At 42.3% G+C, this 17,867-nt stretch overlaps 1 protein-coding gene across 4 annotated transcripts in view; it reads right to left on the bottom strand.

Moving 5' to 3' along the window:
• trps1 (trichorhinophalangeal syndrome I) overlaps positions 1–17,867 on the bottom strand; it is a 125,086-nt gene that overhangs the window by 57,727 nt on the left and 49,492 nt on the right. For all 4 annotated transcript variants that reach the window (XM_030412587.1, XM_030412586.1, XM_030412589.1 and 1 more), the window contains exons 3-8: positions 12,206–12,907; positions 10,486–10,601; positions 4,575–5,187; positions 3,986–4,200; positions 3,329–3,530; positions 3,001–3,241 (exon numbers count right to left, since the gene is read on the bottom strand). In XM_030412587.1, coding sequence (XP_030268447.1) covers positions 3,001–3,241; positions 3,329–3,530; positions 3,986–4,200; positions 4,575–5,187; positions 10,486–10,601; positions 12,206–12,907 — 2,089 coding nt within the window. The remainder of the gene's footprint in view (positions 1–3,000; positions 3,242–3,328; positions 3,531–3,985; positions 4,201–4,574; positions 5,188–10,485; positions 10,602–12,205; positions 12,908–17,867) is intronic.

Genomic DNA, 17,867 nt, shown 5'->3' with positions numbered 1-17,867 from the left:
AAGTCTGTTTGTTCTGTTTAATAAAATGTTTGAAGTTCTGTTTGTGCACGAAAACACTCATTTGGCATCTTATTTTTAAGCCCTCGGAGCTTCGTCATAAATAGCCTGAAAAATACCGGCATTGTAATTGCATAATGCACATTCTCAGCAATCACAACATTTGTCAAAGCCTCGGCGAGGGTGTTACGTTGTGGAAGCTATAAGGGAGATTGATTAGTTGGTCTCAGCTGGTAACTTTTTTCCCCCCCAAAACACTACGTGCCTTTGTTCTGAGCACCCTGTAATTAAATCCTGGATTTGTTTTCTAAAACTTGGCCTCAGAATCCTTTTAGGTCTGGTTGATTTTAGTGGTGGTGTGAAACTTTCTGGCTTTATTTCAGTTTTATTTGATTTGAGCTCCGAGATTCAGAGCTTAGATTTTGTTAAGGACGTGAGTGGACTGTTAAATCCCCTCCACTCTCTCTTTGTCTCCCTCGCTTTGTCACCCTCTATCCACACTTTCCTCCCTGCTTTTCTCTCAGTTTCTTCTTCCCCCACGCAGTCTCCTTCTTTTTTCACCTCTTCTTTCCTCTCTCTACCACTACATCCCTTCTTCTTCTCACTCTCTCTTTCTCCCCGCTCTCACCCTGAAATGAATCAAACTTTTTTAATCTGTCATTGATTTGTGGCAGACGTCCTGCTGAGACGGCTCCGTCAGATTGTAATTTTATGTTTGTGCGTGTGTGTGTGTTCGAGAGAACGAGTAACTTTGTGTTTGTGAGTTTGTTTGCGAGCAAACCTCGAGAAGCAATCCAGATGGGCGATCTAGATCAATAATGAAATAGCCAAAATGATTTCACACAACCATCTCTCAGTTTCTCAGCCTTCAGACGCAACTTTCCCACACCACCCCTCTCCCTCCCCACCCGAACATACTCAAGCTTTCTCTGTCATTTTCAGGCACTGTCACTGAAAACCTTGAGAACACGTGTGTGTCTGTGTGTGTGTTTCTGTGTGTGGTATGTAGGCAAATTGGTAGTCTAGACTGACCTATACAGACTTTAACAATTTGTGAAACTGAGCTTATGTCTTATTCAGCAGGTGTACACATGCTGTGCACAGACATGTCTATGTGCAAGCAAAAAAAAGTTTGACTGATTTACTGTCTCATTAAAAAAAGTTTTTAAAAAAATCAAAACATGTAGGAACATGTAAACATGTACAAAACATGTGGGAATTCTAGTTGAAAATGATCAAACATTTTTTTAATCAAAAACAGTTTTGATGTTCTAATAAGAAATTATGTGTGGTTTTTGCAGACATATCTACTGAAGTTAGCATGCTAACCAGTTAGCCCCGGTCCATCAGTCCTGTGCTAGGGATTTACACCCCAACACACCCCTGGTCCCCAGGCTTCCAGTCCAAACAGCTAGTTGCACAGCTAACTGAGCTAACTAGCTAATGGCAGTCCCAGTTAGTTGCATTTAGCGGTTACTCCAATAATCTCCTGCCCCTTCTTTGTTTTACGTATGAATGAATTACGTATGAATACGTATGAATTAGTGTCCTTTTCTTACATACTGCACCTTTAACTCAAAGTCTTGTATTGCCAGGCAGATCCTCCAGGAGAAAGCTGTCCAACGAAGGACAGTCAGCAAAGAGCAGTTACAAACACTTCAAAGTCTGTTTACAGATCTTTTTTTAAGTACTACTGTATGCTAGACATATTTGTATGAAGTATTTTTGTTGCTCCAGAAGGATCTGCATCATTTGATCATTTGGGGAAAACTAAAAACTACAATTCAACTACTGGCACAGCACACTTAAAATGTCAAAAGGAACTGTAATGAGCGAGCTGCACTCTGGGTAGTGTAAGATCCCTGAATTCAACACAGAAGTTGGTGACTGGAATTTAAAAAAAACACAATATATCTTGTTCTGCTACATCGATTTTGATCCCTTTTTTTTTGTTTTAAACTGTCCATTGTGAGTCTGGCAACGTTAATGTAGGAGTGCTTAATCAGCAGAGTACTCTTTTATAGACCTTTTACATGTAGGTGATTAACAATATGGCAACACACAGCAGTGTGTATCTAAATAGGGTAGTTCCACAGGAAAACAATAGCTTTAAAAGGTAGTGATGCAACGCCCATCTGCTGAAATAATTTTTTCTAAAGGTCCTCAACATAACTAGATTCTCACAGAGTTGATGCCAAGATTGGATTAAGGCCGTGATAACTCGGCGGGTCATGGTGTCCTTGTGCTGATCTTGTTCCTGAGACCCATAAACAGCAGAAAAAGAAACAAATATCTATTTCAGGATCTATCAATGAAGCTCATCGCTCAGTTGGGATTTCTGGCTCAGCTTCACCTGCTTCCAAGGCGCACGGAGAGTCTTAACACCGGCAACACTTGGACTATAAAGAACCACTTCACTTGAAGATCAACATGTTCCTGCTTGTGGGTCATTGTACAACACGTTACCATAAAAACAAAATACACATGTTGGTCCAACAATAGTTTGTTATATTACACGTGTTGCTGGATTTTTGACTTTTCAAATGCTTACTGTTCTTTAAATTCTAATTTTGATGTTCTCGGATTTGTATTTTAAAAGCTTGTTTTCTTTGGATTTTACATCTTCGAAATTAAAATCACTCTATTTAAGAATATGTAAGTTAGGGACTGATCAGCCTTTACTGGGTAATTTGGGATTGGAAAAAAAGGAAAGAAAGATCATTAAGGGGTTTGAATCCTGGCACAAGCAATACTTTATTATCTTTTTCTGACTTTTCTGACTGACTTTTTTTTAATACTCATCGTCATCTAGTCGTTGGAACATTCAATCGTAACATTGAAAGTAACACTCAGCTGTTACAAAAGCTGTGTTGGCTGAAAGGCAGAAATCCTGTGTATCTTACAACCTTATAGCCTTTAAATACCCTTTCATGTCTAAGAATACACAATATCAGTACTAATAATCACCAGTATTTAATCAGTTACATGCGGAGACTCTCTTACCTGTAGTGTCTAAAGATTTCTTCTTCCACTTCCGTGATGAAGTGACACTTGGTACAAGAGTACTCCCTCTCTCCTCCTCCTCCTCTCCCACCTTCCTTTTCTCCCCCGACCTCATCCTCAGCCTTCACATGTGGGGGTGCCCCCTTCAGGTTTATCAGGCTGTGGCAGCTCTCGTAGTGTTGGAGCAACACGTCGATGTCGGTGGTGGCGAAGGCACACTGGTCGCACAAGTGGGTGACGCCTGGGGATCAGAAAACATAGGAGCATGTTGTGGGAAATATGCTGACATGCAAATAAAAAGTTGCAAATGAAGTAGGCCTTTGATTACCTTTCGTGACGACAGGATGGGCGGGGTTAGAGGGGTGAAGAGTCACCCCGGGGTCTCCTCTAGGATTGGGAGGGGTCAGGCTGGGTGAGGTGGCGGTGGTCGGTTTTGAGCTGACTGCGTCTTGCTGTTTCGTGGATTGGGGGAACTTGGAACAGGGGCATTTGGGGCAGGTGGGTTTCCGACAAGCGAAGGGGTGAGACACCTTGAAAACAAATCAGACAACGTTCGTTAACGAGAAGCAAGCAAGTTTCACTGACGCAACTGTGCAAATGGGGTGAATTTAGACATATGATGTTTATCTCAGTTTTGATGTAATTGTGTTTTTGTCTGTGGAGGTAAATGTGCATCATTAACTCAACGACGCCACCAGCAATCTTGGCTGCTAACCGTCCTCTTTGCATTTGAAAACAGCTGCATCGGTACTGTTTGGCAGCTGGCACGCGGGAAGGTGGGGGAGCGTGTGGGGGTGGAGCGAGCGAAGCAAGGGGAATTTTAACTAGGTTGAAAATTGGAACAATTAGCTTAAGATTTCTTCATATTCCAGCTCACTTTCTAACGCTTACAAAAACTGCTCATGTTTTTTTTGCTCCTTCTGACTGCCAAGCAAATACAAACAACATCAAGGAAATAAACACTCCAATGGTTTATTAATCTCACCTCCCCCAGGTGCTTATGCGGCTGACAGAGCCCCTGTGGACAGTACATGCAGTGCTGGATGCAACATCGGTGGATGGAGTGGTTGTGCTGGTAGTGCAGCAGCAATGGCGCCACGACGATCACATCGGCGCTGTGGGCCATCGAGTACCGGAAATCGCACAACTGGCAGTTGTAGCTGGTCACGACCGCTTCTGAGTCGCTGCTGTTTGGCTCTCCTGGGAAGAAGAGGAAGCAGAGCGAAGGCCTGTTAAATAAAACAGTTTGGGCCTTGGAGTGGAAAAACAAGGACGTGTCAGATAAATAACAAAGAGGGTCAAGTACCATCATAAAACTCTAAACAATAAAAAGGAAGAGGTCAGGCAGGATTATGGAACTTGTTACAGCGAAATAAGTAGAGGCCAGTCGAATTTCTAGGAAAAGCAAAGTCAAGCAGCATTATAGTACCAGAAAAAAAAAATCATTAGATTACTATTTAATTTTTTTTACCCATGATCATTAATCTTGGCCCATTAGAGTGGATACCTTCTATTGAAAAATGCGCAACACAATTCACCACCACATTTCAACATACTTTCTCCCGTTTAATTACCTTGGCTGGTGGTGGATGTGTTGGATGATGGATCTTTGCGGCTTTTGGATGCCATGTGGTCTCTCTCTCCTCCTTCCCTTCTCCCTCCTCTCTCCCTCTCTCTGTCCATGCCCCCAGGATTAGAGTTGCTGGGGCTCATGGTGCCTCCCGTGCTCATTCTGTGTCTTTGTTCATAGTGCTCTAAAAGCTTCGCCGAGCCCCCCGACCACTCACAACTCCAGCTACAGAACTTGCACCAGTAATATGCCTGCACGGCACCTCGACCCGACTCCCCCGCCCAGCTCGGCGTATCAGAACACGCCCTTACCGGGATGGAGTACCCGACCAAAGAATCGTCATCTGCTATAACCGCGACTTGCTCCGCGCCGTCTAAGATTTGACCCCGCTCCTTCATCTGGTTGTCGTGCGTTGGCAGGTTATTGGTCGCCAGCAGGGGTGTGGTTGGCGGCGTTTTGACTTTATTTGGGTGCGAGGAGACGAAATGTTGTTCAAGTTCTACTGAATTACTGCCCATGTATGTGAAGTTGCAGAATTTGCAGCGAAAGTACTTAGTATTCCCCTGGCAGTCAGAGGTCTTCCGGCCGATCCCAATTAGCGTGCCACCTAGCATCACCTGTTGCCGAGCAGAAAAGAGAGAAAAAGACAAAAATGTTTTGTTACATTAATACTAAAAGTCAATTTCTGTATAAGTCATATGTGGTTAAGACTTGAAGATCAGCAGGTCCTTGCTTAGTGCTACCACAGACAAGGAAGATTACAGACAGCTGGTTCCATTTGGATCCATTTCCCGGTCGACATAATAACTTTTACTGAGCTACAGCGCTAACAAATCTCTTATCAAACCCTTTTTTCAAAGCAAAGCAATGTCAAAAACGTCTCATTTGCCGACAGCTGACTCTTGCTAGTTTAACTCCAAACATTACCATTGGTAGATTATATCAGCTGTAGTTAATTACATACTCATCTAACAGCTTATAAAAATAAACTTCTGACTCATGTGTTCTCTGCAATCTGGTGTCTTCATTTTTGCCACACCACTTTGAGGGTAACTCCCTCACTCATTGACGAGGTTGCATTGTGGGTAATGTAGGCACCATGTTTTGAAAAGGAAGACGAGCACTTGGAATAAAAAAAAGGTGATATCTCTGGTTCTGCTGAAACATGAATCTTTGTGTTTTAGTTATGTGTAAGATTTAGATTCAATAAAATGCTACTAAACCTCGACTCAAACCAAACATCTTTAATATTTAAAAGATGGACCTACAATGTGAAATATGCAAAAGTTCCTTATAGAGTATAGAAAATATAGAGGAAACTGATTATTGATTACCAACTGAAGTAGACTAATAATTTCAAGTCGTTTTAGCCTGTACAACTTAAATCAAAGAGTCTATTTCAGTAAGTGTTCCATAAGCAGTTTTTTTTTTTTACTTTTTTTAAAGTAAATTCAACTTTTTAAACTTTATAGTATACCAATGGTAATTGGACATTAGACAATAGTTTAGTCTATTATAGTTTACATCATACGTTTATATATCTGTGATGTGTATGTTTGGGTGTAGTGTACCTACAATAACTTATATAATTCAAAAGTAAAAGTCAAAATACATCCACCACTGTCATTTTTCATTTCTAAGCAGCAGGTATTTGGGTAACATGATCCTTCAAACATAAAGCTGGACTGCTGCAAATATGGAAAAGTGTGCTTTACCTGCTCTTAGCACTAAACAGCACAATTCCAACATTTTTGTATGCAACTGTAGATAATTAAAAGGCTGCTGAAAGTCAAACTAACTGACCAATAACAGATCCATCAGGCTCGACTGTAGTATCCAGTGGAAGCGGCCAAGATTTTGCATTACTGAGCGAGCAACCTGACACTCGTCTGGTTTTTATTAGGTTGGCCCGTCGACTGTAGGTGATTATAGAGCGCTTCTGGCTATACTGGTGAGCAGGCAACCTGGCAAGTCTTACAGTGACATTAGACTTACTACTGTACAATATGGATTTGTCTTTTCACGGATCTGCGGTTTAATGCCGACTGTTGGCAGACTTGTAATGGAGGTTTGGCAAGAATAAAATGCAGCTGGTAGGCTGCACTTTAAGCGAGTAAAGGTGTATGGTTTGATTTTTTTTTAATATAAAGCATTTGGCTTGTTTTCTTTCAGTGCAGATGATTCTGTCATTATTGTACGAACTTGGATACGAATGCATTCTCACGATAAATCTTGGAGACTCAGATTTGGAGAATACCACAGTAGAAATAGCTTTTTTTTCCCTTTTTGCAATTAAAACTCCCTCATTAAACATCTGTCTCTTTTAGATGAGGAAGTTACATCCATAGAGAGCTATTGCTTCAGCAGAAATATCTGAAACTGGCAGAAAAGGACAAACTAAAACATGTATATGTGCTACGACATAAGAAGGAGAAGTCATTTAAATGTGAGACAGTACATTTTGGCTTCATTGAGGAGAATAAATTCAGAAGGCTAAATGAGATCTATTACTGCCTGTGATCTCACAACAGCAATCATCCAATCTTCGCGTTGCACAGACCCCGCCAAGGCAATTTGAGAAGAGCCACAAGCCAAGCATCAAGTCATTTTCACAAGCAGAATGGACAGAGGGACACAAAGACTGCAAAGGGGACAGAAAAGAGGCAGAGGACGAGCGGGACGAGTGTGTTAGTGGAGAGAGAGAAAGGGACAGAAGAAAGAGGTGAGAGATGAATGAAAATCTGATTTAGAAGCAAGAGCAAAAAAAAAGGGAATAAGTCAGAAAGAGTGAGCAAAGGGCAAAGGAGAAGGTGGAAGAGGGACAGATGATGAGAGAGACAACTGGAGAACAGAGGGAGAAGAAGAAAGTTAAACTTGTCTGACAGCTGTTTCATTACGCTGCCTAACAGCCGATTATAACTACTGGTTTCAATGCCTTTCTCTCTGTCTGTCTCCTCCACTCCCTTCTCCTCTTTCCTCCTCCATCTCCTCTCTCTCTCTCTCTTGCACTTTTCTTCTTCCCCCTCGTCTCTCCCTCCTCCCAGAGTCTTTTTTCTCCTGAAATCTCATTGGTCGACGGGACATCTCCTCTTAGCAAATGACAGCATGGAATTTTCCAAACGTGGGCGGGAGAGAGAAAAAGCGAGCGAGGGATGGAGAGAATAGAGACCCCTTTCATTCGCTTTTTTTTTTACATATACTTTCACTTTTTCTTCATAATGACGACTTAAGCCCACTGGATTTTCTATTTCTGACTGTGTGTGTGTGTGTGTGTGTGTGTGTGTGTGCGCGCGCGTGCATGTGTGTGGTGCTCGACTACTGTGTGTGTACTATGTGTGTTTCTGAGTCCATTACGTGACTTACAGCCATTACAGACTCCTGGTTAAAGTGAAATGAAACTCCGCACACACACACATATGGGCACGCACACATACACACACGCGCACACACACACACATACACAAACGCTACGTTTATTAGATCATCTTGTCGAAAGCTTTTTCAGACAAAACCCTACTGTTCGCGCACACCAAAAGTCCTAATCCTCGACCCAGCTGTTAACAAAACTGGAGTTGTTTCCAATTCTAAATTCTAAAACGCTTAATTAAGGAACGATTAAAGATCTTTTCTTCGTTTTCTTCATCATCATTAATCATTCCTTTGAATCACTCAAAGAGAACCTTACAATCGTAGCCAAGTGCTGAAAATATACACCTGCACCGTACAGAATGAAAATCTGAAAATCAAAACTCCTTCCTCTGTATTTAGTTGAAGCCCATTTTAAAAACTTGAAATTCATGTACGCTTTTTTTTGCCCTGTTCTTGATTGGCATATTGTTCAAAATGTGACTTTTTAAGAAATGTGACAGCTTCTCAAACACCCCCGAAAAACATGGAATTAGAGTAACGCAGACCATATTGCGATAAAACTTGAAATATCAGCTTTGTAAGCGTTCATTAAATGTGATGAGGTCTAATTGCGGATTCATCATCCTGCTTTATAAAAGCAACTGGATGGCATTTCAACGTCTACATAAGTTTGGCACTAATGACTGCCTCATTTACAATTGGTGACCTGATGGAGCGCCGTCTCAGCTAAGGTCATTTGAAAATAACACCCTGCCGCCTCACAAAAATACCCATATTAAGGGTTATATTTAAATACGGGCGTTCAAAAGAGACATTTACTTCAAAACACGAAATGTGATTTTTTTTTTTTTTAGAACAAAACTACAGTATGTCTAGTCTTTTAAAAGTAGCATAGGAAGATCTACATAAGTTTACGAGGCAATTAATAATATGTGCATGATGGAAAAAAAGCCAGCTTTGTAGCAGACGTGTACACACTTGTGTCCGAGGCATTACATGTCGCTTCACTGGGATTAAAACCAAGCCAGATGAAGCAGCTTTTCAGTTTCCACGCTCCCCACCTGTGAGACAAGCTTCCTAAATACCTGAAGTCCACTAAAAAACTCCTTACTGTGGCTTAAATCATTTGATCCAGAACTTGTGTGTGACTCTTTATTTGCTTGCTTTTGTCTTATTTGTCACTTACATATTTTTCATCCATAACAATATTTTGCTAATCAAAAAACAATTAGAAGATTTTGTTAATGTCTTATTTTGTAATGCTTTTCTATGTCTCTGTAAAGCATTTGGTGTCTGAGACAATTGTATAAACTGTAAATGGTGTTATATAAATAAACTTGCCTCGGGAGACAGTCGTGTCTACAATAACAAGGACGATAAACCACAGGTTTTACAGGTTTTTTCTATTCTAACCAGTATACAGCTGTTGATTTCACTGATAGTAAAGTAACTCTTGATTTATAGTGCAATAATAAGTGATATTAATAGTTGAAGGGGATTTTTTTTTAATCCTAGAATTAACTGGCTGATCTTTGATGTTAATTAAGTATGACTTTTGACGTGGTCTGATGGTTGTATAACTACAAGGTAAACCTCAATCGTCTTTCATTACATGGACAACATTTGAAGAAGGAAATATTCATTGCAACGTTAAGTTTGCGGCATTCCTGCCTTCATCCTGCAATTCCTCAGCAAAGAGGCTCACACCTGACACTATCACCCTTGTTAAGATGTTTACACATTGAACATTGAATCGTGTTTATTCTTTATTTGGATCCCAATTAGCTTCAACTGAGGTATCGGCTACTCTTCCTGAAGTCTACACACAATAAAACATAGCGTGCTGCAATCCATCATAGTTGTTTAGGCAGGTAAATGAATGTTGGGGTTGCAGTTAATGTTTTCTTTAAGCTACTGTCTGGCTGCTGCAACGATCATAGTTAGCAAACATGAGTTATTAGTGCGGGACACACATTTATTTATTCACGAACAATGATGCACACACAGTAAGACGCATGCATGTGTACATATGCATTGCCTCTGCGTGATTTGCAACCACTGTGTACCTGTACCAGTGTGTGCGGTTGCTTGATTATTGTGAGTACACACAAGTGTGGCCTTGCTGTCTGCCTGGTGCCCTGTTGGTCTGCCTTTCTGTGCTTTTCCATCTGTCAGTCTATAAAGTTTTATAACTTGCAGCACAATACCTCACTGTCCAAAACAAACACACACACAGACACACACACACACACACCCTTTTGTAAGAAATCAGTTGCAGATTGTTCGAAGCAATAAATTAGTCGGTTCAGTTATGGGCCAGGATTTACAGATTTAGGAGCAATGCTTATATTGAACTGTTAACTGAATCAGCGCGTCGCCTGTTTTGGATCAACGTTTTTCGAAGTGATGTCGGTAACATAAAGCTTTTCCTGCCGGCTCCATGTCATTTCAAAGGTACACATGTTGTTTCAGTGTATGAATGAAAAAGGTTGGGCACCGTCGCCACGTACATCTATTTGTATTTCTTGACCTTGGCCTGTGCTCACCTGTACGTCATATGTGCCGTTCATCATTACCGTCCTGTGCTGCTGATTGTGCACATCTGGTCTGGTCTTCCCCAACTCTTTGGCTTGGTTCCTCTGCCCCTGTCCTGCCTGTATATCTGGGAGCAGAAAAACAAGGAGGAGGTCAGACTTGCAGGAGCAGACAAACAAACACGGGTCAGGCTGCCAGAGGCACAAACATCCAGGAAACATGTCTGACTTCTGGGAAGGAGGAGAAACTTTTAGATCAACAATCAACAAGTTCTTGTTGCTAGAAACTGTTGCCACCTGCGCACACCGGGAACTATTTGCAAGCTGTTTATGTGACGTGTGATTTATTCTTTCTGCGTGTGGTGTTTTCATGTAAATAGGTGTGAATAATGAAATTTAACACCTGTAGTATTTTTGATTGTTTAAGTTTTACAAGCATACTGAAAAAAATGGCACAATAATACCTTACAAAAAATCAAAAATGTGCACTCAAGATGTTAGAAAAAGGACTTCATCAAACAAATCTGAACTTCTATACTTGTGTGTTAAAGACTTGTTTTGAAAAGCACGGTTTTTCCTTGAATTTTATAACTTAGTCACTCTGCAATAAACCTAGAAGGGTTCAAGCATGTATGTTAATACATAATGAGGTGGCAATAGGACAGTTATGGTTGAGATTTTTTTTTCTGTGGCAAATAACTAACCCTTGCAACGCTTCTCCAAAGCATGATAAGCATGGTTGGGAGGTTTAGTTTAAAAATGTATTCTGATACTTTAACAGTGTAGTTGCTAACGTAATCCAAGTACCAAAACATTAAAGTAATGCAACTCAATTACCCTCTGTTACTTTTGGATCGCTCTAAACCAAACATATGCAAACAAAGACAGGGAATATCAATACGTTGACGTTTATTTAATCTAAATAACAGGTGTGTTCTTGCGTTCTCTGTTGTTGTCATGTGTATATCATTCTTTATTCTCAAAGTGCAATCCTATTAGAAATCCCCCTTTGTTAATGAATGTATCTGAACTGTATGCTGATTACATAATCCTGTTTCATGCATTCTGTTACTCCCAAAGCCCGGTAATCAGTGGTGTTTATTTCTTGACCTTTTGCATGGGTCTATGATATCTTCCATTTATTTTAATCAATAAGTTCCAGCACATGTTTAACAATTTAACAAGTAATTCCAGTACTATGAAACCAGGGCCCTATATCTATTTTTCTCTTTCTAAATGGGTACAAAAAAGTCTTGGAACTGATCCAGCTGATCGCCTCAGCCACCAGCGGCGAAACAGGCAGCAATGGCAGCAGCTAAATCCTTTTGGGGCGACTCAAGGTCCTCATTTCTGTCGAGTCTCAAGTGTGTTTTATGGTGATCGCCACGGTAAAATGACTGTTTTTGTCTGGTGGCTTTAAAGAGGGCGATAAAGTGGCTGTTTCTGGTTAAGAATGAAGGGGTTTAGTCTTGACCATGAAGGTCTTTCTCTGTAGGAATCCTTCCCTCAATGTTGTCAGACGCTTAGAATAAAAACCAAGACAAGACAGGAGCCTGTCAGCGGCAAGAAACAGGCACTTGCTGCCTGTCTTGTAGCTGCCACCTGTAGTGATCTACCAGACCAATACCATCATTTTATGTACCTATTAGTAATTTACACAACAAAATATGTAAACATAGGCTAAAGGTTCTAAAAAAATAACTGAAATTCTGTTTAAGAGCAGAGTAATTACCTAGAGGTGTGTGTTGGGGAGCCATGTTGTGGAGGGCCAGGATGTGTGTGTCGAGGGCAGCGTCCTGCCGCGTGCGGTTGTGCAGACCCAGGTGATACTTCCTAAAGTGCTTCACCAGGTCGGCGGGGTCGTTGCCATAGTAACCGTAACCACACACGTTGCACTTGAAGTCCTGGAGTTTGGGAGAGGGGCTGGAGGACAGTGGAGGGGTGTCAGTTGTCGACTCCTCCCCTCCTTCCTGTCTGGGGAGAAGGTGGGCAGCAGAGAGGAGAGGAGCTGTGAGATGATCGGCCTCCCCCCTGTCTCTCTCGCCCCTCTCTCCTTCCTCTACCCCCTTCTCCCCATCCTCGGCCTCCGACTGGCTCTCAGGTCTGTCGGTCGACGTCGCACCTCCTTGCTTTGCCCTCCCTCCTTTCCTCCCCCCTCTCTCCTCGTTGCCGTAGCGCTCGCTGACGGATGAGGGGGAGACGGATGAGGACGCACACTCGCTCTCCCCCTCCTCCTCGTCCTGCTCCTCATCTCCTCTGATCCGGTCAGAGGATTCCGGCTCAGAGGGTCGGTTTATTCGTTCGGCCTCTGCTCCTACCCTCCCCTCCTCCTCTCCCTCCTCCTCTTCCTCTCCTGCTGGCCTCCTCCCCTCTTCTTCCTCCTCCTCCTCGCCTCCCACACTCCGGATAGGGGGATTCTTCTTCCTCACCATCTCTGATAAGGCAAATAAGAGGCAGAAAAAAGATTTCAGTGATGCGCTGACATTAAAGCATGTAGACTCTGTATTGTTTATGCATTCATGAGGGAACTGAGGGATGAAAATATCAAGCAGATTTGAAAGAATCCTTTAAAAAATCAAGACGCTAAGAGATACAAGGTGTTTGCAGAACTCAAAAACACACAAATACAATTTTTCTGACAATGATGCGTGTGTACAGAGTCGCTTTGATTCAATTTACAATTGTCTTTGAAAGCTGAAATCTGTGACGATCCTCAACCACAAACCTCGTCAAAGAAAAACAGCCCCAACAAATCAGAAACATCTCAGCTGTGAGAGAGTTCTTTTCTGGGATGTGTGTGTGTGCGTGTGTGTGTCTGTGTGTCTGTGTGTGTGTGTGTGTTAGCAGCATCCTTACGTGCAACTTTCTATCCTTTTTGTAAACCAGGGAGTGAATCTTTTTTATCATTATGGAAACCATCCGTGAGAATCTTCAACACATGACCACATCAAAACTCAAACCATATCAGAGAGGGCTGGGAGGGAGCGGGTGAGGCAAGCAGGGGGGAGACGGAGAGATAGAGAGAGAGAGAGAGAGGGAGACGGGGAGAATGGCTAACAGACGACCACATCAAACCACACATCCCATATCAGTAAGATGGATGAGGGTGGCGGCGGACTGCGATTCATCCCCTGCAGCCCTCCAAATTCCCCTTTTCGTCTCTTGCGTCTCTTTCGATCACGTTCTGGCTTTCCCCAAATTCTCATCTCTCACCGTCCCTCGTGCTCCTCCTGTGTCACCTCTCTCTCTCCTTTAAACAAATTCCCTGCTTAATTTTACCCCCTCCTTGTCTCCTTTTGCTCTCCCTCAACTCGTCTCGCCACCGTGCTCATTTATGCTCCTTATCGCGATGTTCTGTAGTCTTTTTTTTTTTAACTTCACATGTGAGAATAATTGCAACAATAACAGTAATTCCGTCATTAAATGTTTTTTTTTCTGTTTCTTCCCTCCCCCTCGTCGTCCCTCTTCCTCCCACCATCCCTTCCCTCCCTTATAATCACTATACAAAGCCATCAAATAACCAACCATGTGTTTTATGTTAAACCATAATGTTCCTTTTGTTTGAAAAGAGAACAATTGTGGTCGTATTGTTCACAACAGTCATGACAGAGAGACGGAGATATTGTGTGTGTGTGTGTGTGTGTGTGTGTGTGTGCTTTCCTAGCATGTGTGTGTGTGTGCGTGTTTATTTGTGGTCGTTCAGTTCATATTCGGTCGTAAACACAGTCAACCCATTGACCCATACGCTGTTGTTTGTATGCGTGCATGAGTGTGTGTGTGTGTGTGTGTGTGTGTGTGTGCGTGTGTGTGTGTGTGTGTGTGAGTTTGGTAATAAACACAAGTGAAACCCGACAGACGCCTGATAGACGCCAGAAACTGATCACTTTTAGATCAATGCAATATGTGTGTGTGTGTGTGAGTAATGCGCGTTTGATGACGTGCGTGGCAGCGAGACAGCTCTGTTAGTTAGTGCCAGAGATAATCGCTTATTGTTGTTTCCTGATAGCTAAAACTGCAAACAGTTAAAGCGCGGGAGGGCAAGAGAGAGAGAGAGAGAACACACACGCTCTTCAGGAGGGAAAGGGGGAACGCGGCTGAAAGCGGATAATCAACTGGACGCAAACAAACAGATCAAGATTTGCGTAAACATATTAAAAGGGACCATATTCTGTAATGTAATCTAGTGGATTAGGAAAGAAAAGAGAAAACAAAACGCGCGCACAAACACAGAAGAAGAGAGGGCCAATGGCCGAGTGACAGCTGCTTTTCTCTGTCGAATCCAATTCTCCGTCTTTTCGGGTGTTTTAACGTTTTCTTCTTTCCTTTCGCCTTTCTCTACCATACAACTATTAAACTCAAGCAATTTATGTCTGCGAGGGCCCACGCCTAGACCAGCCCTGGCACTCACACTGTGTGTCTGCATGAGTGTGTGTGTGTGTGTGTGTGTGTGCGCGCAAGGGAGAGTGAGCGAGCGCAGGGAGCGGAGGAAAATCTCATCTGATGTTCACCACACCCAGTCAGAATTCATCATTCGCACACACACACACACGCACAGTGGAAAACTACAGATCGTTGTGGTAGAGCAATGAGGCTGAAATCCCGACCTAAGAAGCACTGACTGACCTAACTGTGTTTCCATCTGCCCCGTACGATCTCCGCGGGGACTGCGAAAAGTTAATCAAAGCGATAATAAGGCAAAAATTACGAATGATTTTCGCTGAAGCGTGAAATCAACAATCAGGCTAATGCGCGTTGCTTGCATCGCCCCCAAGACGTGGGGCGAGAAGACGAGGTGTGCGTTGAAAGGCTGTACCGTATGTTTTCTTTTTTCTTTCTTCTTTCTCTCTGTGTGAGTGTGTGTGTCAGTGTCGCAGCACAGCCCTTTGTCTGCTCCGGGCTGTATACACAGACTGGAACCATTACTATCAACTACAATTAGGTACAACCCACCACAACATACCGCATAACAACTACTGCTACTAGCTACAATTAAAGCCTATACACCACAATGGCCTCAATGCCATCGTCAGGATAAATGTGTCTGTTAATCATTTCCATCAACTACAATTAGCCCAAACGCCAGTGAGGCTTTTTATCTGTAATTGCCAAAAATCACCCCCAGAGACCTGTTGAAGGACGTACCAAGAGCGGTGTGGGTAGTATGTTTGGCCAAGGGAAAACATGTTGGAGAGCTGAATCTGCGTTACATGTTTGTAGCTCGGTGTTCAGCAACTTTTATCAAAATAGCAATGTATATTATTGTGGTGTTATCCCCTAGTTTTGTTGTTCTTAAAGCAGGTTAAATGTCACAGGTAGAAGTTACAACTCTTCTGGTCGGGCTGTGCTGCTGATGGGTCCGAACCAAAGCTGATCAATGCCGGTATCTCCCGACAGGGACCGACTGCAAATAAGGAAAAAGGCACATTGTTTGCCTTTTGTGAAGGGTGGTCAGCTGTTACACTCAGCTTTTTGATATTGTCTCATTTAAGTTTGAACTGAATCCAAATTGCATCTTGGCAGAGTTTTGGATATAACCAAATAACGTTTCATTGTCCACAGACTTGTGATTTTTAGACCCTAAGTAAACAACTAGGACTGCAAAAACAACAAAAAAATTTCAATATCAATGAATCAGTCATTTGTCCAACCATCATTTAGTCTGTAACATATCGGAAAACAATGAAATTGGCTATTGCAATATCCATGTACCCGAGATGTTGTCTTTAATTTGCTTGTTTTGTCCAACCGGCAGTCTGAATCTCACTCAGTTTGCAAAAATACAGCAACAAAACACATTTGAGCAGATGTTTGACATTTATGTTTGGTAACTTTAACATTTGGTGGACAAAAAAATCGTGGGAATGAATTCTCAGATCAACAACTCATTGCAGCACCAAAATGACAATGCATGTCAAACTTCTACCATCTTTTGTCGTGCACTTAAAAGATTTAAAGGGGACATATTATGCCGCTTTTTAGGTATATTCCATTTTTTGGGTTACTACTAGAACAGGTTTACATGCTTTAATGCTGAAATCCCCCCTCTGTCTGAAATGCTGTTTTGGCTCCTGTGTCTTTAAGGCCCATCTTCCTGCATACCTAATCTGCTCTGATTGGTCAGCTCACACACGCCCGAGACAGCATTGCTTACTGCAACAGATCGGCTGTGCTAAATTAATTCTTTCATGCCAAACTACCTGCTATGCATAAATCATGCAAATGTGTGACATGGTGACGGAGTGCGATGTCACAAAGTCACAGATATAAAGGCTCGACTACTGATGAGGCATTTCAGGAGCAGTGTTTTCTGTGGGATAGGGGAGCTTCTGTTGGCCTTTTTAAATTTCAAAGCATTTGTATATGTATAAGAAGACATATCATAAACTGAATAAAAAGCACAATAGGTGTCCTTTAAGTTGCGTCGATACTGTGCCACTCCAACGCAATCATGTCATGGATCATCACATAATACCAAATAAAAGGGTTTTTTTTCCGTAATTCCGCAAATGCGTATCATTAAGTCACTGATACAGAATCTCAGTCACACATTTTTCTGCTCTCAGATAGCTTTGCCCCTCTCCTCCCCGTGGGACAGCTGTAGTTGGCATCTCCATCTTTCATAAACAAGAGGATTAATGTGCAACATATGAAGAAATAACGCCAAAGGCAAGGTCCCGTTGCACAGAGAGATCTCTCTAAAGCTTTTCTTGATCTGCGTCATTCCGTGTCTTCATAATTCTCTCAGTCTTTGTCCCTACGTTTCCTGCTCCTCATCATCTGTCCTAACTTTTTGTACTGCAATGCATCTTCCTCTGCTTCATGATGTCCTTTGTAGGTTTTGAAATGATAGACAGATTTGTGGACAAGTGTGAGTACATTGAGGAGAGGAGGGAGAGTGTGAGGGAAGTAAATGGGAGGAGGGGAGGAAAGGCTTTAAATTGTAAAGAGAATATTTTTCTTCATTTAAAAAGAAAAAAAGAGATTGTCTGGGGAAATGGATAGACAGAAATAGGAGCAAAGGAAGGAGTGAAGGAGGAGAGAATAAAAAGATAGGAGGCAAAGAGCAGATGAGCCCCACATACTAACGAGCATCCTCAGAACATCTACTTTAAAACTTCCTAAGTCTCCGAAGTGAGTTGAAGTTTTGGAAACAGCACAGTGTTTATTAGCCACAGTCGGGCTTCCGCAGCGGGGCACTTCATACGCAACCTCTCCTCCCGCTTCAAAGTTACTGTGGGACAACGGAAATAACTTCCCATTATTTAAACTTTTCAACAGATTCGAGCACAGTTTGGGCCTAATTTGTCCCAAACACGACGATGGAGTCATGCATCGGGTCAGGCATCCAGCTGGTCGTCCCTCAAATAACATGCAGCAGCACACAGCGGGGGGTT

This window comes from Sparus aurata, chromosome 3, assembly GCF_900880675.1.
Source record: "Sparus aurata chromosome 3, fSpaAur1.1, whole genome shotgun sequence".
Classification (NCBI taxonomy): domain Eukaryota; kingdom Metazoa; phylum Chordata; class Actinopteri; order Spariformes; family Sparidae; genus Sparus; species Sparus aurata.
Note: the sequence above shows the minus strand (reverse complement) of the source record. Positions and strands in the feature narration are given on the sequence as shown.